Consider the following 27,760-nt stretch of genomic DNA (forward strand, 5'->3'; position numbering starts at 1 on the left):
TTCAATCACTGGTTGACTAGGGAGAGATGACGCACAGCTAAAATAAGCTATACATGGAAAAGAAATGATTAGAGGATATCTGTGGTTATGAATCTTCCCGTAAGGCAGCAGCATTTCTGACCTGCAAAATGGTAACAGCCACTCTCCAATGACACTCGTCCTACTGAGTCAACTTGTTATATAGCAAAAGTATAAACTAGGAAAAAAATTAACTATAATTCATCTCTGCTAGATTTGGATTTAGATATTAAGAAACACTTCTTTCATCTCAAGCAATAATTAGTGAAATATTTATTACCAAGCAACTAACCATTAATACTGCAAACATCTTCCTTGGTCCAGGCCAAAAGGGCAGGTATACATTGAGCAATGAATTCTTTCTTGTCTTCTTTTGACAAAAATGGACAGAGACTTTGAATGGTATGCATATTACCTTCTGTTAGTGGAAAAAAACTGTTTAAAGAACAAAAAAAAGGTATGAATTATATTTATCCTAAATAGTTATTTCAGAAAATTCTTCTTATTCAGACTATTCAGAAAGACTAGTATTTCCACTATATAAAATAATTGTAGAGAAAAAAAAGAAACTAGGAAAGAGACTGACACTTGCTGAGTCTGGATGATGAACTGTGGATAATTATTTTTTGCTGCTTCTTTCTCTTTTTCACATGTTTCTAATTTTTAAAATAACTTTCACCATGTATAATTTTTTCAAATTATACATGATTATGCTCTCTTTAAGAGTCTACTGATTCAATTTAAAGAGTACCAGTTGCATGTTGTTTGTATGAACTGATATTCATATATGTGCATATATAGTTGGGTTTTATTTACCTAAGTTTTGTATTATTTGCCACTTATATACTTTGTAGATTGTTTTTTATATCTTTATTGGAGTATAATTGTTTTACAACGTTGTGTTAGTTTCTGTTGTACAACTAAGTGAATCAGCTATACATATACATATATCCCCATATCCCCTCCCTCTTGAGCCTCCCTCCCATCCTCCCTGGACCAGGGAAGTCCATTCTTCCCACTTTAAAGCTATATAACTAGATTAAAAACAAAACCAGGGACTTCCCTGGTGGCGCAGTGATTAAAGATCTGCCTGCCAATGCAGGGGACACGGGTTCGAGCCCGGGTCCGGGAAGATCCCACGTGCCGCGGAGCAACTAAGCCGGTGCAACACAGCTACTGAGCCTGCGCTCTAGAGTCCGTGAGCCACAACTACAGAGCCCGCGTGCCACAACTACTGAAGCCCGAGTGCCTAGAGCCCGTGTTCTACAAAAAGAGAAGCCACTGCAATGAGAAGCCTGCGCACCGCAAGGAAGAGTAGCCCCCGCTCACCGCAACTACGGAAAGCCCGTGCGCAGCAATGAAGACCCAACGCAGCCAAAAATAAATTAAAAAAGAAACCCCCCAATATTCCACACTATCATAATTTAACTATTTCCCTGTTAGTGGACATTTAGGTTTTTCCCCCAAAATTTTTGCTCTTACAAATAATGCTGTAATAACTGTCTTCGAGCAGATACTATTCTGCATATGTGCAAATACCTCTTCAGGCTAGATTCCTGGAAGTAGAATTGCAAAATCAAAGGATTTGAGTGTATTATATTTTGATAATTTCAAGTTGCTTTTCAAAAAAGCATAATCAATTTACATTTTCACTAAAAATGTACAAGCTTGGTTTGCTACACACTTAATGACTCTTTTTAATTCCTGGCAATATGGTAGATAAAATGTACTACTTTTAATTTGTGTTTCTTTCGTATTTCACATTTCATAAATGAATTATCTTTGCCTATTTCACCTATGAATTACCTGTTCAAGTCCTAGACACATTCTTCAATTTGAATAGTTTTATTAATAGAAGCTATTTATATATTATGAATATTAATTCTTTATTAATTTGCAAGTGTTTTCTTCCATTTTGCGACCTGCCCTTTAACCTTTGCTTACTGTACTTTTATCATACAGAAGTTTTCTTTTTAAATTGTGGTAAAGTACACATTATGTAAAATTTACCATATTAAAGTGTACAGTTCAGCAGTGTTATGTTCATTCACATGGTTGTGCAACCAATCCCCAGAACATTTTCATTCACAAAACTGAAACTCTATCCATTAATTAAGAACTCTCCATCTCCCTTCCCTTCAGCCCCTGACAACCATCATTCTACTTTCTGTCTCTATGAATTTGACTATGCTACGTACCTCATATAAGTGGAATCATACAGTATTTGTCTTTTTGTGACTGTTTTATTTCACTGAGCTTATGTCCTCAAGGTTCATCCACATTTTTTTTAACATCTTTATTCGAGTATAATTGCTCTACAATGGTGTTAGTTTCTGCTGTATAACAAAGTGAACCAGCCATACATATACAAATATCCCCGTATCTCCTCCCTCTGGCGTCTCCCGCCCACCCTCCCCATCCACATTTTAACATGTCAGAATTTCCTTCCTTTTTAAGGCAGAATAATATTCCACTATATCCATTATATGTATATACCACATTTTTGTTTATCCATTTATCTGCTGATGGGCACAAAGGTTTTTGTTTTTACAAAATCAGGTATCTATTGTTTCTTTTATGGATTCTGGGTTTGTGCTTTGCTTAAGATCTTACCCATGCCAAGATTATACAGTCTCATTTTCCCCTAATACTTTTATAGGTCTGTTCTTTACATTTAGTTTTCATCTGGGCTTTACTTTTATGTATAATGTAAGGGAGTGGGTCTCACAATTTTTTTCAAACACATGTCCAATTTTCCTAATGTCATTTATTATTGACTCATCTCACTGATTTGAAAGACCACCTGTATCAAAAACTAAATTTTCATATATGTGTGGACTGGTTTCTGGACTCTATTTTGATCCAGTGATCTGCGTGTTCACCAATTTCATAGTGCTTAATTATTATTTTGGTAGGGCAAGTCCTTTTCACTTTTCTCTTTCATAAATGTCCCAGCTATTCTTAAGCATTTTCTTCCTTCAAATGCATACTATGTTTAGAACAGTTTGTCAAGTTTTTCAAAAAATGGTGCTGAAATTTTGATTGACATTACACTGAAATTATAGATACAACAATTTTTATAATGTATCTTCCCACCTTCTTTTGTGATCTTAAGTTTTACAATTTTAAATTTTTGTTAAATTTATTTCTGGGTATTTACAGTTTTGTTGTCATTGTGAACAGAATTTCTTTTTTCCTATGCCCTTTTTTAACTGATTATTACTGGTGAATAAGAAAGATATTGACTTCTGTATGTCAAGTATATGTCCATCTCATTTGCAATTACTTTTAATAGTTATTTAGTTAATTCCCTATGACTTTTATAATCAGAAAAATATTAAAAATTATGCTGAATAAAAAAAGCTAACATCAGGACTTCCCTGGTGGCGGTGGTTAAGAATCTGCCTGTCAATGCAGGGCACACGGGTTTGACCCCTGGTCCAGGAAGATCCCACATGCCGTGGAGCAACTAAGCCCGTGTGCCACAACTACTGAGCCTGCGCTCTAGAGCCTGCGAGCCACACCTACTGAAGCCCACGCACCTAGAGCCCGTGCTCTGCAAAAAGAGAAGCCACTGCAATAAGAAGCCCACGCACCGCAATGCAGAGTAGCCCCCGCTCCCCACAACTAGAAAAAGCCCACGCACAGCAACGAAGGCCCAACGTAGCCAAAAATAAATTAAATTACTTAAAAAAAAAAGCTAACATCAAAAGATCATATGCTATATGACTCTGTTTATATAACATTCCCAAATGATAAAATTATATAGAGAACAGATTATTGTTTGCCAGAGGTGAGGAGAATGGTAAGAGGGGAGGTGGCTGAGGCAAGAAAGGGTAACATAGGGGATCCTTATGATAAAACTATTCTGTAGCTTGTAATGTGGTGGTGGTAACCCACACAGAACACACACACAAACACGTGAGTGCAAGTAAACTTGGTCAGTGAATTGTATCAATGCCATTCTCTTGGTTGTGAAATTGTACTAAAGTTATACAAACTGGTACCACTGGAAGAAACTGAATGAAAGGTACACAGAATTTCTTTGTATTTTTTATAATTGCATGTGAACCTATAATCCACATTAATAACTGAACTCAAAATAATATATTTAGGACTTCCCTGGTGGCACAGTGGTTAAGAATCCACCTGCCGATGCAGAGGACACAGGTTCGAGCCCTGGTCCGGGAAGATCCCACATGCCGCGGAGCAACTAAGCCCATGTGCCACAACTACTGAGCCCATGCTCTAGAGCCGGCGAGCCACACCTACTGAGCCCACGTGCCACAACTACTGAAGCCTGTGCACCTAGACCTGTTTTCTGCAAAAAGAGAAGTCACCACAATGAGAAGCCTGTGCACCACAATGAAGGGTAGCCCATGCTCATCACCAACTAGAGAAAGCCTGCGTGCAGCAACAAAAACCCAATGCAGCCAAATAAATAAATTTATATATATATAAATTCTTCTAAAATATAGTTTTAAATTTTTAAATAAGATTAAAAATATCAAAATTTAGCTTACAACTCTACTGCACCAGAATACATACACACACACACACACACACACATAATTTCTGAATTCTTCTTGGTAAATCAGTAAATTCAAAATGCCTCTTGGTAAATTTCAGCTAGGTGTTTAATCCGAATGTTCAGCTTCTCTAGTATGATCAACTCTAGTACATCTCTAGTATGTCCAACCTCATTATTTGTCTTAAGAACACATTTATTGCGTTTTTAGAATATTCTTCAATAGGATGATCCTTATTTAAGAGTAAGTAACCTTTTTTTTAATTTAGTTCTTTTAATTTATTTTTTATTGAAGTACAGTTGAATTACAATGTTGTGTTTATTACTGCTGTTCAGCAAAATGACTCAGTTATACATATATATACATTCTTTTCATATTCTTTTCCATTATGGCTTATCACAGGATATTGAATAAAGTTAAGAGTAAGTAACTTTCCTTATCATTTCCATTTAGAAAATAAAATGATGCAAGAAGGATAGGGAAGGGGAAAAGATAGATTTTACCAGAGAGATTTCTGGGGAAAATAGAACATGTTTATGAAATGTTAATTATTTAAAGCACGTATAAAATTCCTCAACAAAATGTTATAAGGTTAAAAATGCTTATTAAAAAAAAGACGTGTCGCAACCTAATGCAATTTAAATTGTTAAGTCTCATTTTCTTTAATTTCCTCATTTCCTAAGTCTTGTTTTCCTGACTCATTAGAGACTGTTTGTTAGTTTGGGGTTGCCAAAGTGACCACTCATAATAAATTTCAAAGTAAAAGTATTTTCAATAAGAATACCCTTCTTTTCTCCTATAATGCCGTTTTACTTCATCAGATGAAACACTTCGGGAAAGGATCAACTTAGCAATAATAAGAGACCAAAGGGTGCCATTTTCCCTGGATCTAAAAGAGGAAAAAAAATTCCGTTTTTAAAGTGTACTTAAGAGTTTTAAACAATGCTTACCTGGATTCCTTATACAGAACTAAATAAATCACCTTGTAAGGGTATCAATTCACACAGCACTTCTGCACCCAAACAACTGCTGTTACCAAAAGGATTGGGAACTTAACTTCTGAAACTCCTTTACAGCTGATATTGAGCTCTCATCCAAGGCAATCCCAAAGCCCCTCAAGTTCCAATAGGGGAGATGACCTTAAAGATTAAGCTTGAGGACCAGAGGTTGCAGCTGGAAAGAGGACATATCCCAGAGGACACCGAGGATTGTTGAAGTTGAGAAAGCAAGGAGGTATTGATATCCACTGAGGAAAGTTCTGAGTGTCAAGTATGTAGAGTGGGACTGGAAAGGAAGACCTGTTCAGCCTGGGGCCTCTGATACTGCAAAGCATACGAAAAATACTACAGGCAAGTGAAAAACTCTTCAAGAGAGCAGTTCAACACAGTAATTTCAATGAGCTAACCATCAAACTGCTATAACCTCTACAATAACTCTGTTTTCATACCTACTTCCTCGTCTAGGGGAGAGGGTGTTGTGGTTATGATATTAAGACACACCTGCAACAACATGCAAGGTAAAAGGTTAAATTTAGAGTAGTGGAAGGATGGGTTACATATGTCAAATTAAAATAACTTCTACAGGACTGTCATCTGGCCCTTGAATGTATTTATGGATTTAATAACACAGGCAAAGTCCAAATATCTCACCAGAAGAGTAAATCAAGTACTTAGTATCCACAAAGTATTTATCATTAAGAATTGGGATTAATTTAGATAAACTCTCTGATTCAAAGATTAGCATGAAGTGGGCTTACATTTTAAAGACACAAGCCATAAACTAGCAAAACAGTCATAAAAAAATGGAAATTGAAAGAGATTCTTACCTGTTAAATAACAGCTGTAAAAGGCCAGAAGTATTACCAAGTCCACATAAGTTATCATATGTAATATTCATTTTTTGAAGCATTTCACAAAATCCAGTTAGAAAAATAGGTGGATTGTCTAATTCTTCATACCACTGCAATGAATAGAGCAGTTCTGCAACTAACAGAATGGACAACACATTATTGAGTATACTTTGTGAACAGACCTTTGAACTGTTTTCACTTGTCCCCCCCATTCCCTAACATTGTTATGCCCACTAATTTCAAAATATCTATGAACTGGGACTTCCCTGGTGGTCCAGTGGTTAAGACTCTGCACTTCCAATGCAGGGGTCACTGGTTTGATCCGTGGTCGGGGAACTAAGATCCCACATGCTACGTAGCGCACTCAAGCAATCAATAATCTGTGAACTGATTTTCCACTATTTGATGTTCAAGTACGGGGAACTAAGATCCCACATGCCGCATAGCACAGCCAATCAATCAATCAATCAATATCTATGAACTGATTTTCAACTATTTGATGTTCAACTATAATGAAAGCTGAGAATACCTAATACAAAATATCACTCCTCTCCCAAACATTACTTGGTCCCTTTTCTGATTAGTTAAGAATGTGACAGTAACCTAAGTTATCAGAGAGAGATACTGGAAGAATCTTCCTACTATTTTTGCCACAAATGATAAGAAGTTGCATCCAGGATAAACAACTAAGTGACCCAAGACCTGAGAAGTTCAAGTCAATGTGTTAAGAAATGGGAGAGGGGCTTCCCTGGTGGCGCAGTGGTTGAGAGTCCGCCTGCCAATGCAGGGGACACAGGTTCATGCCCCGGTCCGGGAAGATCCCACATGCTGCGGAGCGGCTGGGCCCGTGAACCATGGCCGCTGAGCCTGCGTGTCCGGAGCCTGTGCTCTGCAACGGGACAGGCCAAAACAGTGAGAGGCCCGCGTACCGCAAAAAAAAAAAAAAAGAAAAAAGAAATGGGAGAGAGCACGATCTAGTACACAGGGCATGGGCCTAGGTGACAGACTAGTCTGGATTCAAATGAGCTGCACACATCGTTATCAGCTAGGATAATACAAATCTACCTCACGGGACTACTGTGAGAAGTAAATGACCAAGTATCACAAAACCTGGCATGTCACAGGTTTTCAATACATAATTAGTCACAACTCTCTTTTATAAAGCCAGGTATGGATTTTGGAGTTAGAAGACTTGAAACCTGGTTCAAAAATCAAATCCCATCCCTTGCAAGTTCCAGATAAGAAAAACAACAAAAATTATTACTCTAATTTCCATTGTTGTTTTTGGACAGATTCACTCTATGAGTAAAGTAAAGAGCAGGCTAATCTCCTCGACCTCAACGGCACGTGGAGTTCGCTCACCACGAGAGGTGTTCCAGCTTTCTTCCACAGAGCACAATATTCTCCTCTGCTAGTAACTGTACTCAGCTGAGGGCTCACAATCAAAACTGATACAGGAATTATGCAAGTCCTTTCAGGCCATTTTGTACAGGTCACACTGCTACCTACAATTCTACACCATTTCCTGGAATGGGGGAATTTTTAAATCCTTTTGAAATTCAACATTTGAAGCTCCACTTGCTGGGAAAAAAAATTATTGCCCTATACAAAGGTAGATTGATTCAAAGTTAATTGAAAATTCAGAATCCTTGATGAAACACAAGACTCACTTAACCATTTTCTTTAGGGTTATGTGCCATAGGATGCGCTTATATTGATGTCATGCCAACTAGAGTAGCATCTTATATCAAATTCTGCTCTATTGCTAACAAGACTACAGCAAGATATTCAGTATGATTCCATTTGATTTGCAATTTAACATTCATCTCTTAAGTGTCCTCAAGTTTCTCATTGCTAAAATAATTAAAAGGAGCTGAGGATTTTTGATTCTTTAAAGATTTAGATTGAAGTATAATCAAAATTATTTCAAAATTACATTTTAATTACTTCAAGGTTTATATGTATTTATCTGAATGCTCATATATACTTACTTATTTTCTCAAGCTCATTATTTTCTAGGACTATTTCCTTTTTCAGTGCAACTAATATCATTTTGCTCAATAATGCTGAAGTACACAAATGGCTGGGAAGTTTCTTTGTATCTTGTTCTTTAAAATCTGTTTTGAAACACTCATAATTCAAACTCAGTCTTCCTTCTAAAAGAGGTCTATGCAACCACTATAAAAAAAGAATACATTAAATTATACACAAAAGCATTCAATAGTTCAATTAATTACTACTTCTGCAATTAAGAAGGGAACAAAAATAAAGTTATTAAAATATCTTCAAAATGTTATTAGAATAACTTCAAAAATGAAGCTATTGCTAGTTTACTAGTAAAACCACAGAAGCCTAGAAGTTTGGTTTCTACGAACAGAAATTATCAACGTGTGTGTTTCTTTAGGATTCCTTCAGGACAGAACAAGGTCTTATTTACCTTGTACCATGGCAACTGCCAAGTGTCAACTGGTAACTTGCAAACAGCAAACACCCAACACAGGAGCATTCAAAGGCAGAAACGCAAAGTAAGATACTCATTTCATTTACTTTTTTTCTTCCCCAGAATAAAATTAAAATATTTAAGCTTGCATGAAATCCAAACTTCAGAATAAAATAAGTACTCTCCAATCTCAAACATACCTGCATAGGAAGAGACCGTCTCATCTTTTCCCATTCGCTGTTGTCTGGCATTACACTTCCTATATAAACTCCCAGAAGATAAGTATCTTCACTCTCTAGAAGCGCATTTAGCAAATCATCAACAGCAGACAAGAGGACCTGAAGACTGAAAATAATGCAAATAACTTAACCACTACAGTTATGTTATAACCAATTTGAATACCCTGGTATACATTAAATACCCTACAGAAGATAGGGTATTTAATGAACAAAAAAGACAATTCAAAATAAAAGTAAATCGTCTCTCTCTCCACCCTCCCCTCGTGACTTACACACAATCAAACAGGGGATTTTATCCAACATTTTATAATTGAAATCAAGTGCTGCTTCTAGTTCAGAAAGAAGGTGAATGACCTATTTCAGATCAGATATTTCTGAAATATAGCTACTTTATTCCATTAAAAGAGTATGATAATCAGAAAAAGATTTAACCCAACCCCAGTAGCTCTGGATGCATTCTCTTAGTTTTCATTTTTATATATGGATTTAGGCATGAAATGTGAAATACATCTGCAATTCAATGCCTTACAACAGTGGCTACCAGACTCCCCCAAAAAATAAACAATGAAGGACAATCATTGTCCGTGGTGGCCGTAAGAGTTTACGGTTACAATCCATACCAGCCTAAGACACAGGACAGCACCCCTATCACATCACTAACCATCAATTATTATGGTCAAAACAAATCACTCTCCAATTAATTGAGCTTAAATGCATGATCATTAAAACAAAATCCTTTTGAAAAAATCTGTTTGGATCTTCCCTTAGAATCCTGTAGATTTCTTACATAACAAGTCTTTTTTTTTTTTTTTTTTTTTTTTTTTTTGCGGTACACGGGCGTCTCACTGTTGTGGCCTCTCCCGTTGCGGAGCACAGGCTCCAGACACGCAGGCTCAGCGGCCATGGTTCACGGGCCCAGATGCTCCGCGGCATGTGGGATCTTCCCGGACCGGGGCACGAACCCGCGTCCCCTGCATCGGCAGGTGGACTCTCAACCACTGTGCCACCAGGTAAGCCCAACAAGTCATTTTTCATAGGCATTCACACTAATCATGGAACCTTATTAAGGACAATGATCAATTACTAAAGAGACACTCTGCAACTGAGCACAAAAAAAGGTTACCTTGTGATATCCAATGATGAAGACTGAACTTGGTTTTTCAGCCACAGAGCAGATAAACGTAGGAAGGTACTCTGTTTATATGTGTCGCCAGTTTGATGGACCAATAAATTCACACCAGAGAGCCAAGTATTTTTCAGTTTACTGATAAGAAAGTCTAAAATCAAGATGTCAACAGTGATTCATAATCCCTATGAAGTAACTATAATCAGTACAAAATGTCTGAAAGAACTCATTGCAGATCTGAGATTTGTAAGGTACCATTAAGAAAACATAAAATTACTATTCAATGGCTAAAACAAAATAACTATGTCATAAATACACAATAATGTAAGCTAACTCATGCCATATAAATGTAAAAATGCTAAGATTTTTAAAGTCAGCTTTTTTCTGCTCTGAACTTATTTATAAGAGAGTTGACCTTTTGGAGATATAAAAAATATTATACCATTTTCAAATAGAAAAGTTAGTATTAAAGAAAGGGTTGGGGAGGAGGCTTTTCCATTAAAACCTTTTTTTTTTTAAGAGTATTTTTTACATTCCTTTCACAAATAAGTCTGAATTAACATATAAGACAGGAATATAGTCCTTAAAAAGGGAATCTCAATTTCATTTTACTATACACCAAGATTGAATGTCTTTAACTATAAGAGAAGAAGGTATTAATGTCCCCCTTTATAAATATGGAAACTGAGGCAACAAGAAATTAAGCAACTTGTGAGAGCTACTGAGTGAAGGAGCTAAGATGCTAACTCACCTATCATGGCCCCTTTCAAAACCGTTTCCTTGATATCAAGTAAAAACTTTAGACATAATGTCTACATACACCTTTAACTTGGTTTCTAAAGCTGAAAGTGTTTAAGATTTGTAGTCCTTTACTCAAAATGCTTTCAAAGTTCAAACACATTATGATTCAATTAATAAAGCCTGGGCACTTACACTATGAAGATCAGAGCCGGAGATTCCCAACAAAACATTTGAGCAGTAGGCTATTACCTGGCAAATGTGTTTTTTCTTTGCTCTCAGCACACAACTGAAAGAGAGTTAACAATAAATCTTCAGATGATGGCATTAGCAAGCATCCTTTTGCTGAGCTGAAATAGTTATAGGCCACATCACAGATAAAAGACACTGATGAGTCATTATTTTCAGCTTCTGACAATTTCTTTGCTTTGGATAAAGTTTCATGAAGTTTAACAATAATTCTTTCAACATATACTTCTCCAATCAAGTAATCTACAGAAAAAAATTCAAACAGACAAAATACAAGAAATATTAACAGTGTGTTTTCCTTTTTTTAATCTTTGTTTTTAGTTTTTTAACCAATGTATTTTAATACTTTACTTGGGGTTAACATTCCATCTTGGTCTCGCCATGTGTTGTTTTTTTTTTTTTAAAAGTTGTTTATGTTTTATATAAAAGAAAATCACATCAACAAATCAATCTGTTCCCCACACATAAAAGCCCTCACATTAAAAAAAGCTATTTTAAATTAAGTAAAAAAGCAATGCTAGACAAAATTAGAGTGAATGGCTAAATTCAAAACCCTTTAAAATATAAAACTAAAAGTATTAAATATCTTCCAAGTCATGTTACAGAGATTTATAAACATTTAGGGTGCTTACAAAATTCAGATATTTGAGTGAACTAAATCTTGTTATTCTCAACTAATATTATGCAAACTGAGCAGCATGGTATCCTCCCAAAAGGTGAAAAAACTACTCCCTCCGTACTAAAAAACAAAAGCCATATTTTTACCTACCATTTTTAACATGTTGGGATAATACCAAGCTTAAAAGAGACCATCTTTCTGAGAAGTAAGATTCAGAAGGTACTGTGGATTCCAAGTCCTTATTACAAAGATGATCTGCCAAGGTTACCAATTTCTCGCCAAGGATATCTCCTTTTAGCCAAGGAGTTACTAAAGCATGTTTATCTGAACTAGAACATGCCTAAAACCATAAAATTAAAGCAAAGATTAGAAGCAAGATCAAAAAGTAGACTTGCCAAAATATTACTTGTACCATATTACCTCCTTTCATCATCGTGGCCTCAACATCATCCCCCATGCCTCCTCCTCAAGTTCTAAGAAGGCTGGTATCTTCCCTATTCCCCACTAAGCCTTGCTTATGTATGCTTCCATGCTTTGTTCATTCTATCTTCCCAACCATAAATATTCCCCTTCTTCTTTATTTATGAAAATCACATCCCTTATTTGAGATTTAGTATAAATCCCACCTGCTTTGTGAAGTCTCCCCCATCCATGCCAGCCCATACTCATCACTGCTTTTCTCTGAATCTCTAGAGCACTCACTAGGTTGTATTATTATTTATAATGTTTCATCTGTGTATGTGTTATTTCCAATGAAACTGTAAGTTCCTTGAGAGCAGAGACTGTCTTAAACTTCTTTGATACCTGCTATCAACACTGCAGATATATTCAATGAATAATGAATGAACTTTAAAGACAGATTTTAAAATGCTCTACAAATATTAAATTTTTGTTCATTAATTTTGCTAAAGAACAATTAACATATAATAGTGGTAAATTACTTCAATATGAACAATGGGACTTATCATTTGCCCAAATTTTCTGAAATAGTTACTGGGGTAGATAGCTGACAGCAACTGGTTTATTTTCGTGGGGTGGGGAAGCAAGGAAAAAAACTGTAAATCCACCCCCAAAAGCATGGTGATCCATGTTCCCAGAGCTTCTTTTGGTTTAAGGGCTGAGAAGAAAGGAATTTGCAACTTGGCTCATTTCAAAGCAATCTGGAAAAAAAAAAAAAAAAATCCAAGTGCAGATTGGGTAGTGCCCCCAAAACTGTTTTATCTCCTTATTTAAAAAATTGTAGGTAATGAGAGCTTCTATTTTAGTCCAAGCTTTACCACTATTCTGGCTTTATGACCTTAGACGAAGCTCTTAACCAAAGCTCTTAACCAACCTGGGCCTATTTCCTAATTTGAAAAATGAAGGTTAACTTAGAAAATCTCTAAGGTTCTTTCTGGTTACAAAAGTCAGGTTTGTTTTTAAGGAAGCTGACTTTAGGACTCTGCTCATAAAGTCTGATGTTGCATAAAAACAAGAAAAACTAGAACTTAGATGGCTATAATATTGGCTTTCCTACGATAGCTTACCAAATAAAACCAATCTATTTTATAGAATCCTACAGAATCCAAAAAGCAAACTTCTGAATAAAATGTCTCTCAGGTTAAGAAGACATGAAGTCCAACTTCTCAATGTTTTAACATATCCACAGAAAGAATCTAACAGGGGTTAGGGAGACTAGTTAGTCACAGAAGTACAGGAAGCAAACACTGGCTATGAACTTCCAAACACTGCCCAGGAAGAGTCTTCCAAACAGATGTACCTGAACTACAGATGTACCTGAACCTGGCAGGTACATTCCTAAGTTGGAAATGGATATATCCATCTTTATCTTATCAAATTATTAACTATATACTTTTGCTCTGATTCTAGACTTATCAAGCAGCTTTCTCATAATCTGGCTTTTCACGTAGCCTGCCTATAGGGAGAGGAGGTACTGAATAAAGTAATTCAAAATGGTGTGCCAGTAAGTTATATTTCCCATTGAAAAAGAGTAAATTAATACTCTGTATTTATTTTGTAAAAATAAACTATTGGGGGAAATAGGGAGTTATTGTTTAATGGGTATAGTTTCTATTTTACAAGGTGAAAAAGTTCTGGAGATTGGTTGACCAATAATGTGAATAAACAACACTACTGTACGCTTAGAAATGGTTACTCTGGCAAATTATGTTTTTTTCAACATAATTTAAAAAGACAGAAAAAAAGAAACTTGTAAATTAGAGTTATGTAAGTAAAATTTTAAAATAATGAAAAAATTCTTTAAGAAAAGGAAGACTTTTAGGCAGCTAGCCATAACATTTCTATGGTTGGAAAAGTGTTACATTATATCATTTACATCTTCATTAGGAAAGAATACTTAAGCCATTTAAAAATTTTTCTGAATTATGTTTCTTGATTTCTTTGTATCATTTTCATCACTAATTTTCTTACTTAGTCAAATGGCAATTAAATAAAGGTGGGAAGACTTTAGTTTGCCTGTACAGTATTCCAGGGTAAAACAAACTTCATTTCCTGATGCGTTCTACTCAAAGCTAGAACCATTCAATCCATTTCTACAGAAGAAAAAATAACTAGGATAACAGCAGAAACCTTAGTTTAAAAGATAAACTAAGATAAATGCTTAACTCTTCCTCTGTTACCCACTAGGGAAGAGACGCTGGATCTTCCAGAACCTGTTCATTCTTCCCTGATACTCCTAACCAGAAAAATAATACTATAGAAAGGTGAACACCATGGCTTCTCAAATTATGAGAAGAAAGTTACAATAATAAGGAAGTTCTCTAACAGAGACACCTAATCACATACCATTATGTGAATATAGCTGTGGTTTAATTTTTGTATACCTATAAATACAAAAAAAAAAAAGCGAAAAATCTCTAAGATACCTTTTCAATGACCTGAAGAATAGAATTCCATTTCAGATCCACCTAAAAGAAGAAAAAGAGAAACAATCTGCTAGAAAAAACAGTAACTGGTAAAAATTTTTATAAGTAAATGAAGTGACCATGGAACCACTACAAAACTAAAACATTTTTTTAGCAAGTCCAGCTTTAAAAAGTATGGACTGAAAGAACTTACCCTTTTATTACCAAGCTTTTGTCATCTTAACATATTTACTCTTACTGAACAGCTACCCAGAAGTCTCACATACTTCCCAATCCCAATCAAGAATATATTGTCTTTAAACTGACATTCATAGTTAAGAAACAGTCCCCAAATAACTCCCATACAGGTCTCGTTCTACTCATCCATAATCAGTGTGCCAGTGTAAACCATTATAGTTTAAAAAGATACAGGGAACTCCCTGATGATCCAGTGGTTAGGGCTCCATGCTTCCACTGTAGGGGGCACGGGTTTGATCCCTGGTCGGGGAAGAAAGACCCTGCATGCAGGCATGCATGAATGAATGAATAAATGAAAATAAAAAGATACAGAACAGTAATACCTCAATTAGATCATCCAAGACAGCTTTTCTTTCCATATGACTATCACAGCAACAAAGGGCACTGTACAAAATGTCCACCAAGAAACTAGCATCCTTCCTTTGATCTTCATTTAGCCAACCTATTACTTTCTGGTATAAAAACTGTATCGCGGGATTTTTTTGTGCCAGTTTAGCTATTTCAAGAGGTTTGGCTTTGACAATACTCTGTTTTTCATCACCTAACAGCACTTTAAATACTTGGCTTGAAGAGAAGGAGTTGAGCAGAGTGGAAAGAAACCTTAGATGTTGCTCTGACTTTTGTTCATTGACATAATTAACACTCATTTCTGCTAGTTTACAGACTAAGTCTTCCAAAGGTTTTTTCCTTAGGGGTGATATAAGGTCTGAGCAACTGTGAGTGAGAGAAGGTTCAGCCATTAATTCAGAGCCTCCACTATTCTCTCCTTCTGAGGAGACATATTTCTCATTCTCTTTATTACTTTCAGGCATCTCATCAGCAAATCTAACCTTACCAACGTTTTTTTTATTTAACTTCAAGGAGCTCTTTGGCTTCTGAAGGACCTGTAATAGGTTAGAAACACCCAAAACTGACTTAACATCGGTTTCAGGCTCATTGATTTTCTCAACACAGATCTCTGACAGTCTTTCCCAGAAATTCAGTAGCACTTTCTCCAAACTGTAAGCTGTTTTATCATCTTTATCCAAATCTGCTTTGGCTTCCCATGAACTTAAAGTTTCTGCCAAATGGTTAAATAGCTGCTCATCTTGCAATCTTGGGTCTTTGAGAACTGCATCAATAAAAGGAATCAACTAAAAGAGAAGGTAGACATATTAAAGTTCAGTTGTCAGGGAAAATGAAATTTAAACAAGGTATTTGTAAAACATTATAAATTTTCATATTTAATAACTGAAAAACATGAATTTTTCCCCAGAACTATGAAAAGAGTTAATTTGAACCTGAAAATCATCTCCATATCATTCAGAGAGCCTAACGATTTCACTGTATCTCCCCGAATTACTTCTTTTTTATGATATAATTGACGAAGATCATTGGTCATCAACTCTTCGGATCTTCTGAACTTATTCAAAGTGTTTTGCTTTTTTCTAAACCAATATGAAAGACATATAGGACCCACAGAATTCAGAATGCTTTCTCTTAAATTACAAAGATAAGAGAAATTAACTATCTGAGACATCAACTAGGATCTAGGCTTATGTAATCATATTAATTTCCTACCATAAGGAACCATATTCCAGGACCCGCTCTCATCACTAGTTCTAAAAGCCAAGCACAATTGCTCACAAAAGGATAAATGTACTACATATTTTAGAAGGAACAAGATGATTATAATATAAACTAAAATACAAAATGTTGAAAATTGCATCTTCTAAATTGTTTTGCATTGCGACTCTCTAAAACAGAGTTTGTAGAACCAGAGAGTGACAAGTACTTAGGCATTATGGTATCATGATAACAACTAACAATACAGAAATTTTCGCTTATTGGTCAGCAATACACATTACCTAATTTGTAAATCATAAAAATGAAATCTTTACAAGGAAGGCTAATTGATAAAAATGGCAACAAGACACAATGAGCTTGATTCTTTATAGTTAGTGTGCAAAGGCACTGATGATTTTTACATTATAAATACCTGATCATTGACGAGCATCTCTTCTATCTCTTCCTCACCTAAGTTTTGCTGCATTATAAAACGTAAGCATTCAAAAAAAGCAGATATTACTGCTGAGCACTCTGAAAAGCTGGTTTTGGTTCTTTCTGTTGATAGCCTAAGAAATAATAAATACCTGTGGCTTATTCCTTCATGAAAAAGAAAATAAGCAATACAAAAATACCAAAATAAAGGCATGAAAAAGAATTTCTAAAAATAATTTCTTCAATGAAAAACTAAGAACAACTAAAATACAGCCCGATTAGAATATAAACTTGAAGAACTATGAAAAATAGCATATCTTCAAAAATGTATCAACAAAAGATAACATATTTATTTTCTATTCATGGACCAATTCATGTGCAAATTTCAAAGAGAGGACTTAACCAAATAAAGATAATACTGTAGTGGAAAAAAAAATTTTAATCATTAATAAAACTGGGTATCTTTTACTAAGTTCAACAAATACGCTGAAATGACGTTTTAAGTGTGACTTTAAACAGCTATTATATTTAAGTTAATGGAAAAGTCCACTGGTTCATTTTCTGCACTTGGGCATTTGTATTTATCAACATACCAAAAAATGGGTCATTGAAAAAGAGCCTATTTCCACCTAAGGGCCTTGCCATAATTTATCTCACTTTCTGCTGCATACTACCACTGAAGTGTTGAAAGTACCCAAAAAAAGAATTCCAATTGTAATTCTCTGAAAACTTTAAAAGTGTTTAATGAACAGCAAAACAATTTGGGGAAATTTACATATGATAATAACAAGTATGTCGTTCTGCCCATTTATGAAAATAAGAAAAAATCTATTTTGCTTTAAAGGTCAAGAATTTAAATTCCTTACCCTGCAACTAGGGAGGTGAGAAAATTTTTGAAGAAATCCAACTTTGGATCTGTAATAGACTGAGGGAGTTTGCTGATAAATGGCAGAAGATAAGGATATATGACAGCAGCCAGACCCCGACCTCCTTCACGAACCATAGCTGACAGCTTGGGAAACACACTTTTTTTTGCATTTACATGAAGCCAACAGTCCTTCCCAAAAAAAAAAAAAAAAAAAAAGATTATAATAATAATTAGAGATAATAAACATACATTTCCCAATTAAGAGAGAAGACATATAGACTCTCAAAAATAAAAATCAAGTATTCTAACTAAAGAGGGTCAAAATCTCTCACCACCATTAAAAACTAAAAGTCTGAAATTATAAGAAATTTATTATATTTAGTAATTGTGTATACAACATACTTCCAGGACAATATTGATCAGAAATAACTATTTAGGGACTTCCCTGGTGGTCCAGTGGTAAAGAATCCACCTTACAATGCAGGGGACGTGGGTGTGATCCCTGGTCAGGGAACTAAGATCACACATACTGCGGGTCAACTAAGCCCGCACGCCACAACTACTGAGTTCGCACACCTCAACTAGAGAGCCTGTGTGCAGCAAACTACAGAGCTTGCACACACTGGAATCCGTGTGCCACAACTACAGAGCCCACGTGCCCTGAAGCCTGCGCACCGCAACTAGAGAAGAGAAAACAACCCGCACGACATAACTAGAGAGAAGCCCGCACATAGCAATGAAAGATCCTGCATGACTCAATGAAGATCCCACGTGCTGCAACTAAGGTCTGAGGCAGCCAAAAAAGAAGTAATATTTAACTGAAAAGACTTCTATAAAAGCTGCTTTCTAAACAAACAAACAAAAAAAACCTGCTTTCTAAAAGGGACAGCAATATTTAATCTTAAATATAATATTCAGATATGTTGATTTCATTGGGCCATATAAGTTTTAAAGGATATTGATATTGACTAAACTGAAAGTAAAATAAAAATGCTATACCATTTTATAGTCAGTTTAAGATTTATACAAAGCTTTGGATTAAATATTTTATTCCCAGGAAAGCATTTTTCTAGCAAGTTTTAAATATTACAATCTGATAGGCTCTCTCACATGGTATCTAAGGCTTCTAAAATACAACTAAGAAGACAAATATTCCCAGCTGTACTAAATGTACCTCTTTAACCTACCTCAATAGTTGTAAGTGTGTAAAGCACAGCTTCCCAGAGAGCAGGGCATACAATGGGGTCACTGTCATCAATGCTAAGAAGGACAGATGGGCTCACTTTGGATGCTTCATCTTTCATCAACTGTGGAGTACGCTGGCACAAAGCAGAAACTAACTCAAAATAGGCTGAGCGGATCTGAAAGAAAAAATGGAAAGCTGAATTAAACTAAAGCCTAGTCAAGGTATGATAAAATTTTATTTATGGTAATGGCAGGTAGGCTATTCATACTAACCCTTCCATTAATAAAACTAAAGGGGCTAGAAAAAATACTTTTTAAAAATCTGAAGGACACCACAGAGCTTAAAAGACATTAGGAATTACCAAGCCAAAAGTGAAGGCAGAAAGAATTCAACTTTCTATTTCTTTGGCTCAAGCAAATACAAATCCTCTCTAGTGTAAGAAGCCTTCATCTGGGGGCTCAAATTACCCCTATGAATATACTAGTCAGCACAAAGTTAAATACAGCCAAACAAAAAATAAGACACCATGAGCCACTATGCAGAAACAAAAGATTAACACAGAGACCTGAGGCTTTAAATCTTATAATTATCTATCAGTTACAAGCTCCATATCAACAATGTTTATTATATTTAAAGAAACAAAAGTTTAAAGAAATTTGAACGGAAAACGATCTTAGAAAAAGCACAGCAGATCTGAAAAAGAACCAAGCACAATTCCTAAACTAATAATAAATACACAAATAAATAAGAGCACAATTCATAGTTTAACAGCGTCATACTCAACATTAAGAGTTTACAACTATTTCCATTAAAGTAAGAAACAAGAAAAGGAAGCCCGCTACCACCACTTCTATTCAACGTGGTACTGAGAACCTAATTAATACAGAGAAAAGGGGAAAAAAAGAAACTAGAAAGTAACCCAAATTACTGTTTATAATCATAGCAAAATAAAAGGCTATAAAAAATATTCCAAAAAATCTAAAGACAGGACTTCCCTGGTGGCACAGTGGTTAAGAATCTGCCTGCCAATGCAGGGGACATGGGTTCGAGCCCTGGTCTGGGAAGATCCCACATGCCATGGAGCAACCAAGCCCGTGCACCACAACTACTGAGCCTGCGCTCTAGAGCCTGTGAGCCATGACTACTGAGGCTGCACACCACAACTAGTGAAGCCTGCGTGCCTAGAGCCCATGTTCCGCAACAAGAGAAGCCACTGGAATGAGAAGCCCGCGCACTTCAATGAAGAATAGCCCCCGCTCGCAGCAACTAGAGAAAGCCCACGCCCAGCAATGAAGACCAAAAGCAGCCAAAATATAAATTAATTAGTATTTTTTTTTTAAATTTAGGAAAAGGAAAGCTAAAGACAAATAATAAGAACAGGAGGAAGAGGAGCTTCAAATTGGCAGAGGAGTAAGACATGGAGATCACCTTCTTCCCCACAGATACATCAGAAATACATCTGCATGTGGAACAACTCCTACAGAACACCTACTGAACGCTGGCAGAAGACCTCAGACCTCCCAAAAGGCAAGAAACTCCCCACGTACCTGGGTAGGGCAAAAGAAAAAAGAAAAAGCAAAGACAAAAGAATAGGGACGGGACCTGCACCAGTGGGAGGGAGCCGTGAAGGAGGAAAGGTTTCCACACACTAGGAAGCCCCTTCGCGGGCAGAGACTGCGGGTGGCGGAGGGGGAAGCTTCGGAGCCTCGGAAGAGAGCGCAGCCACAGGGGTGCAGAGGGCAAAGCGGGGAGATTCCCGCACGGAGGATCGGTACCGACCGGCACGCACCAGCCGGAGAGGCTTGTCTGCTCACCCGCCGGGGTGGGCGGGGCTGGGAGCTGAGGCTTGGGCTTCGGAGCTTAGATCCGCAGGGAGAGGACTGGGGTTGGCGGCATGAACACAGCCTGAAGGGGTTAGTGCACCACAGCTAGCCAGGAGGGAGTCCGGGAAAAAGTCTGGACCTGCCGAAGAGGCAAGAGACTTTTTCTTGCCTCTTTGTTTCCTGGTGCGCGAGGAGAAGCAATTAAGAGCGCTGCTTAAACGAGCTCCAGAGACGGGCGCGAGCCGCGGCTATCAGCACGGACCCCAGAGACGGGCATGAGACGCTAAGGCTGCTGCTGCTGACACCAAGAAGCCTCTGTGCGAGCACAGGTCACTCCCCACACCGCAGGAGCCTGTGCAGCCCACCACTACCAGGGTCCCGTGATCCAGGGACAACTTACCCGGGAGAACGCACAGCGCCTCAGGCTGGTGCAATGTCACGCCAGCCTCTGCCGCAGCAGGCTCGCCACGCATTCGTGCCCCTCCCTCCCGCCCCCCACCCCCGCCCCGGCATGAGTGAGCCAGTGCCCTCGAATCAGCTGTTCCTTTAACCCTGTCCTGTCGGAGCGAAGAGCAGACGCCCTCCGGCAACCTACACACAGAGGTGGGTCCAAATCCAAAGCTGAGCCCCGGGAGCTGTGCAAACAAATAAGAGAAAGGGAAACCTCTCCCAGCAGCCTCAGAAGCAGCGGATTAAAGCTCCACTATCAACTTGATGTACCCTGCATCTGTGGAATACCTGAATAGACAACGAATCATCCCAAATTGAGGAGGTGGACTTTGGGAGGAACGATATATTTTTTTTTTCCCTTTTTCTCTTTTCGTGTGTATGTGTATGCTTCTGTGTGTGATTTTGTCTGTATAGTTTTGCCTTTACCATTTGTCCTAGGGTTCTGTTTGTCCGTTTTTGTTTTTTTTTTAAGTATATTTTTTAGTGCTTGTTATCATTGGTGAATTTTTTTTGGTTTGGTTGCTCTCTTTCTTTCCTTTTTTTTTAATTACTTTAAATTTTCTTTTAATAATTATTTTTTATTTTAATTATTTTATTTTACTTTATTTTATCTTCTTTTTTTCTTTCTTTTATCTTCTCCCTTTTATTCTGGCCGTGTGGATGAAAGGCTCTTGATGCTCCAGCCAGACATCAGGCCTGTGCCTCTGAGGTGGGAGAGCAAAGTTCAGGACACTGGTCCACAAGAGACCTCCCAGCTCCACATAATATCAAACGGCGAAAATCTCCCAGAGATCTCCATCTCAACACCAAGACCCAGCTCCACTCAACGACCAGAAAGCTGCAGTGCTGGACACCCTATGCCAAACAACTACCAAGACAGAAACATAACCCCACCCATTAGCACAGAGGCTGCCTAAAATCATAATAAGGCCGCAGACACCCCAAAACACACCACCAGACGTGGAGCTGCCCACCAGAAAGACAAGATCCAGCCTCATCCACCAGAACACAGGCACTAGTCCCCTCCACCAGGAAGCCTGCACAACCCACTGAACCAACCTTAGCCACTGGGGACAGACACCAAAAACAACGGGAACTACAAACCTGCAGGCTGCAAAAAGGAGAACCCAAAAACAGTAAGTTAAGCAAAGTGAGAAGACAGAGAAACACACAGCAGATGAAGGAACAAGGCAAAAACCCACCAGACTTAAAAAATGAAGAGGAAATAGGCAGTCTACCAGAAAAAGAATTCAGAATAATGATAGTAAAGATGATCAAAACTCTTGTAAATACAATGGAGAAAATACAAGAAACATTTAACAAGGATCTAGAAGAACTAAAGAGCAAACAAACAGTGATGAACAACACAATAAATGAAATTAAAAATTCTCTAGAAGGGATCAATAGCAGAATAACTGAGGCAAAAGAACAGATAAGTGACCTGGAAGACAAAACAGTGGAAATAACTACTGCAGAGCAGAATAAAGAAAAAGAATGAAAAGAATTGAGGACAGTATCAGAGACCCCTGGGACAACATTAAACACACCAACATTCGAATTATAGGGGTCCCAGAAGAAGAAGAGAAAAAGAAAGGGACTGAGAAAATATTTGAGGAGATTATAGTTGAAAACTTCCCTAATATGGGAAAGGAAATAGTTAATCAAGTCCAGGAAGCACAGAGAGTCCCATATAGGATAAATCCAAGGAGAAACATGCCAAGACACATATTAATCAAACTATCAAAAATTAAATACAAAGAAAAAATATTAAAAGCAGCAAGGGAAAAATAACAAACAAGGGATCAGGTTAACAGCTGATCTTTCAGCAGAAACTCTGCAAGCCAGAAGAGAGCGGCAGGACATATTTAAAGTGATGAAGGAGAAAAACCTACAACCAAGATTACTCTACCCAGCAAGGATCTCATTCAGATTTGACAGAGAAATTAAAACCTTTACAGACAAGCAAAAGCTAAGAGAATTCAGCACCATCAAACCAACTTTACAACAAATGCTAAAGGAACTTCTCTACGCAAGAAACACAAGAGAAGGAAAAGACCTACAATAACAAACCCAAAACAATTTAGATAATGGGAATAGGAACATACATATCGATAATTACCTTAAATGTTAGTGGATTAAATGCTCCAACCAAAAGACACAGACTGGCTGAATGGATACAAAAACAAGACCCGTATATATGCTGTCTGACCTAGGTCTGACCCACTTCAGACCTAGGGACACATACAGACTGGAAGTGAGGGGATGGAAAAAGATATTCCATGCAAATGGAAATCAAAAGAAAGCTGGAGTAGCAATTCTCATATCAGACAAAATAGACTTTAAAACAAAGACTATTACAAGAGACAAAGAGGGACATTACATAATGATCAAGGGATCAATCTAAGAGGAAAATATAACAATTGTAAATATTTATGCACCCAACACAGGAGCACCTCAATACATAAGGCAAATACTAACAGCCATAAAAGGGGAAATGGACAGTAACACAATCATAGTAGGGGACTTTAACACCCCACTTTCACCAATGGACAGATCATCCAAAATGAAAATAAATAAGGAAACACAAGCTTTAAATGATACATTAAACAAGATAGACTTGATTGATATTTATAGGACATTCCATCCAAAAACAACAGAATACACATTATTCTCAAGTGCTCATGGAACATTCTCCAGGATAGATCATATCTTGGGTCACAAATCAAGCTTTAGTAAATTTAAGAAAATTGAAATTGTATCAAGTATCTTTTCCGACAACAACGCTATGAGACTAGATATCAATTACAGGAAAAAATCTGTAAAAAATACAAACACGTGGAGGCTAAACAATACACTACTTAATAACCAAGAGACCATTGAAGAAATCAAAGAGGAAATCAAAAATAACCTAGAAACAAATGACAATGAAAACACGATGACCCAAAACCTATGGAATGCAGCAAAAGCAGTTCTAAGAAGGAAGTTTATAGCAATACAATCCTACCTAAGAAACAAGAAACAGGGGCTTCCCTGGTGGTGCAGTGGTTAAGAATCCGCCTGCCAATGACGAGACACGGGCTCAAGCCCTGGTCCGGGAAGATCCCACATGCTGCAGAGCAACTAAGCTCAAGCGCGACAACTACTGAGCCTGCACACCTAGAGCTGGTGCTCTGCAACAAGAGAAGCCAGGACAATGAGAAGCCCGCGCACCGCAATGAAGAGTAGCCCCCGCTCAAGAGTAGCCCCCACTCACCGCAGCTAGAGAAAGCCCGTGCATAGCAACAAAGACCCAACACAGCTATAAATAAATAAATAAATAAATAAATAAATAAATAAAGTTTAAAAAAAAGAAACATCTCAAATAAACAAACTAACCTTACACCTAAAGCAATTAGAGAAAGAACAACAAAAAAACCCAAAAGTTAGCAGAAGGAAAGAAATCATAAAGATCAGGTCAGATATAAATGAAAAAGAAATGAAGGAAATGATAGCAAAGATCAATAAAACTAAAAGATGGTTTTTTGAGCAGATAAATGAAAATGATAAACCATTAGCCAGACATCAAGAAAAAAAGGGAGAAGACTCAAATCAACAGAATTAGAAATGAAAAAGGAGAACTGACACAGCAGAAACACAAAGGTTGAGAGATTACTACAAGCAACTCTATGCCAATAAAATGGACAACCTGGAAGAAATGGACAAATTCTTAGAAATGCACAACCTTCCAAGACGGAAGCAGGAAGAAATAGAAAATATGAACAGACCAATCACCAGCACTGAAATTGAAACAGTGATTAAAAATCTTCCAACAGTGGTGCAATGGTTAAGAATCTGCCTGCCAATGCAGTGGACATGGGTTTGAGCCCTGGTCTGGGAAGATCCCACATGCCATGGAGCAACTAGGCCCGTGAGCCACAACTACTGAGCCTGCGCGTCTGGAGCCTGTGCTCCGCAACAGGAGAGGCTGCGACAGTGAGAGGCCCGCGGACTGCGATGAAGAGTGGCCCCCGCTCGCCACAACTGGAGAAAGCCCTTGCACAGAAATGAAGACCCAAAACAGCCAAAAATTAAAAAAAAAAAAAAATCTTCCAACAAACAAAAGTCCAGGACCAGATGGCTTCACAGGCAAATTCTATCAAACATTTAGAGAAGAGCTAACACCTAACCTTCTCAAACTCTTCCAAATTACAGCAGAGGGAGGAACACTGCCAAACTCGTTCTACAAGGCCACCATCACCCTGATACCGAAACCAGACAAAGCTGTCATGAAGAAAGAAAACTACAGGCCAATGTCACTGATGAACATAGATGCAAAAATCCTCAACAAAATACTAACAAACAGAATCCAACAGCACATTGAAAGGATCATACATCATGATCAAATGGGGTTTATCCTAGGAATGCAAGGATTCAATATACGCAAATCAATCAATGTGATACACCATATTAACAAATTGAAGGAGAAAAACCATATGATCATCTCAATAGATGCAGAGAAAGCTTTCAACAAAATTCAACACCCATTTATGATAAAAACCCTTCAGAAAGTAGGCATAGAGGGGGCTAACCTCAACATAATAAAGGCCATATATGACAAACCCGCAGCTAACATCATCCTCAACAGTGAAAAACTGAAAGCATTTCCACTAAGATCAGGAACAAGACAAGGTTGCCCAGTCTCATCACTATTATTCAACATAGTTTTGGAAGTTTTAGCCACAGCAATCAGAGAAGAAAAAGAAACAAAAGGAATCCAAATCAGAAAAGAAGAAGCAAAGCTGTCACTATTTGCAGATGACCTGATACTGTACATAGAGAATCCTAAGGATGCTACCAGAAAACTACTAGAGCTAATCAATGAATTTCGTAAAGTAGCAGGGTACAAAATTAATGTAAAGAAATCTCTTGCATTCCTATACACTAACGATGAAAAATCTGAAAGTGAAATTAAGAAAACACTCCCATTTACCACTGCAACAAAAAGAATAAAATCTAGGAATAAACCTACCTAGGGAGACAAAAGACCTGTATGGAGAAAATTATAAGACACTGATGAAAGAAATTAAAGATGATACAAATAGATGGAGAGATGTACCATGTTCTTGGATTGGAAGAATCAACATTGTGAAAATGACTCTACTACCCAAAGCAATCTACAGATTCAATGAAATCCCTATCAAACTACCACTGGCATTTTTCACAGAACTAGAACAAAAAATTTCACACTTTGTATGGAATCACAAAAGACCCTGAGTAGGTGAAGCAATCTTGAGAAAGAAAAACAGAGCTGGAGCAATCAGGCTCCCTGACTTCAGACTATACTACAAAGCTACAGTAACCAAGACAGTATGGTACTGGCACAAAAACAGAAATATAGATCAATGGAACAGGATAGAAAGCACAGAGATAAACCCACGCACATATGGTCACCTCATCTTTGATAAAGGAGGCAAGAATATACAATGGAGAAAAGACAGCCTTTTCAATAAGTGGTGCTGGGAAAACTGGACAGCTACATGTAAAAGAATGAAATTAGAACACTCCCTAACACCATATACAAAAATAAACTCAAAATGGATTAAAGACCTAAATGTAAGGCCAGACACTATCAAACTCTTAGAGGAAAACATAGGCAGAACACTCTATGACATAAATCACAGCAAGATCCTTTTTGACCCATCTCCTAGAGAAATGGAAATAAAAACAAAAAGAAACAGATGGGACCAAATGAAACTTAAAAGCTTTTGCACAGCAAAGGAAACCATAAACAAGACGAAAAGACAACCCTCAGAATCGGAGAAAATATATGCAAATGAAGCAACTGACAAAGGATTAATCTCCAAAATTTACAAGCAGCTCATGCAGCTCAATATCAAAAAAACAAACAACCCAATCCAAAAATGGGCAGAAGACCTAAATAGACATTTCTCCAAAGAAGATATACAGATTGCCAAGAAATATATGAAAGAACGCTCAACATCATTAATCATTAGAGAAACGCAAATCCAAACTATGAGATATCATCTGACACCCGTCAGAATGGCCATCATCAAAAAGTCTACAAACAATAAATGCTGGTGAGGGTGTGGAGAAAAGGGAACCCTCTTGCACTGTTGGTGGGAATGTAAATTGATACAGCCACTATGGAGAACAGTATGGAAGTTCCTTAAAGAACTAAAAACAGAACTACCATATGACCCAACAATGTCACTACTGGGCATATACCCTGGGAAAACCATCATTCAAAAAGAGTCATGTACCACAATGTTCACTGCAGGTCTATTTACAATAGCCAGGACATGGAAGCACCCTAAGTGTCCATCAACAGATGAATGGATAAAGAAGATGTGGCACATATATACAATGGGATATTAGTCAGCCATAAAAAGAAACGAAATTGAGTTATTTGTAGTGAGGTGGATGGACCTAGAATGTGTCATACAGAGTGAAGTAAGTCAGAAAGAGAAAAACAAATACCGTATGCTAACACACATATACGGAATATTAAAAAAAAAAAAGTTCTG

At 37.2% G+C, this 27,760-nt stretch overlaps 1 protein-coding gene across 5 annotated transcripts in view; it reads right to left on the reverse strand.

Annotated features, from left to right (window-relative positions):
* The window catches only part of LTN1 (listerin E3 ubiquitin protein ligase 1), an 81,105-nt gene that overhangs the window by 35,712 nt on the left and 17,633 nt on the right, over window positions 1-27,760 (reverse strand). For all 5 annotated transcript variants that reach the window (XR_012331580.1, XM_033855996.2, XM_033855997.2 and 2 more), the window contains 13 exons: window positions 18,965-19,138; window positions 17,776-17,966; window positions 16,908-17,043; window positions 15,253-16,062; window positions 14,693-14,734; window positions 11,958-12,147; window positions 11,192-11,431; window positions 10,199-10,352; window positions 9,037-9,181; window positions 8,388-8,574; window positions 6,373-6,532; window positions 5,332-5,436; window positions 311-453 (listed from right to left, as the gene is read on the reverse strand). Coding sequence is in view for 4 of the 5 variants with exons in the window: in XM_033855996.2 (XP_033711887.1) it covers window positions 311-453; window positions 5,332-5,436; window positions 6,373-6,532; window positions 8,388-8,574; window positions 9,037-9,181; window positions 10,199-10,352; window positions 11,192-11,431; window positions 11,958-12,147; window positions 14,693-14,734; window positions 15,253-16,062; window positions 16,908-17,043; window positions 17,776-17,966; window positions 18,965-19,138 (2,677 nt within the window). In the remaining variant the exon portion in view is untranslated. The remainder of the gene's footprint in view (window positions 1-310; window positions 454-5,331; window positions 5,437-6,372; window positions 6,533-8,387; window positions 8,575-9,036; window positions 9,182-10,198; window positions 10,353-11,191; window positions 11,432-11,957; window positions 12,148-14,692; window positions 14,735-15,252; window positions 16,063-16,907; window positions 17,044-17,775; window positions 17,967-18,964; window positions 19,139-27,760) is intronic.

Source organism: Tursiops truncatus, chromosome 4 (assembly GCF_011762595.2).
Source record: "Tursiops truncatus isolate mTurTru1 chromosome 4, mTurTru1.mat.Y, whole genome shotgun sequence".
Lineage (NCBI taxonomy): Eukaryota > Metazoa > Chordata > Mammalia > Artiodactyla > Delphinidae > Tursiops > Tursiops truncatus.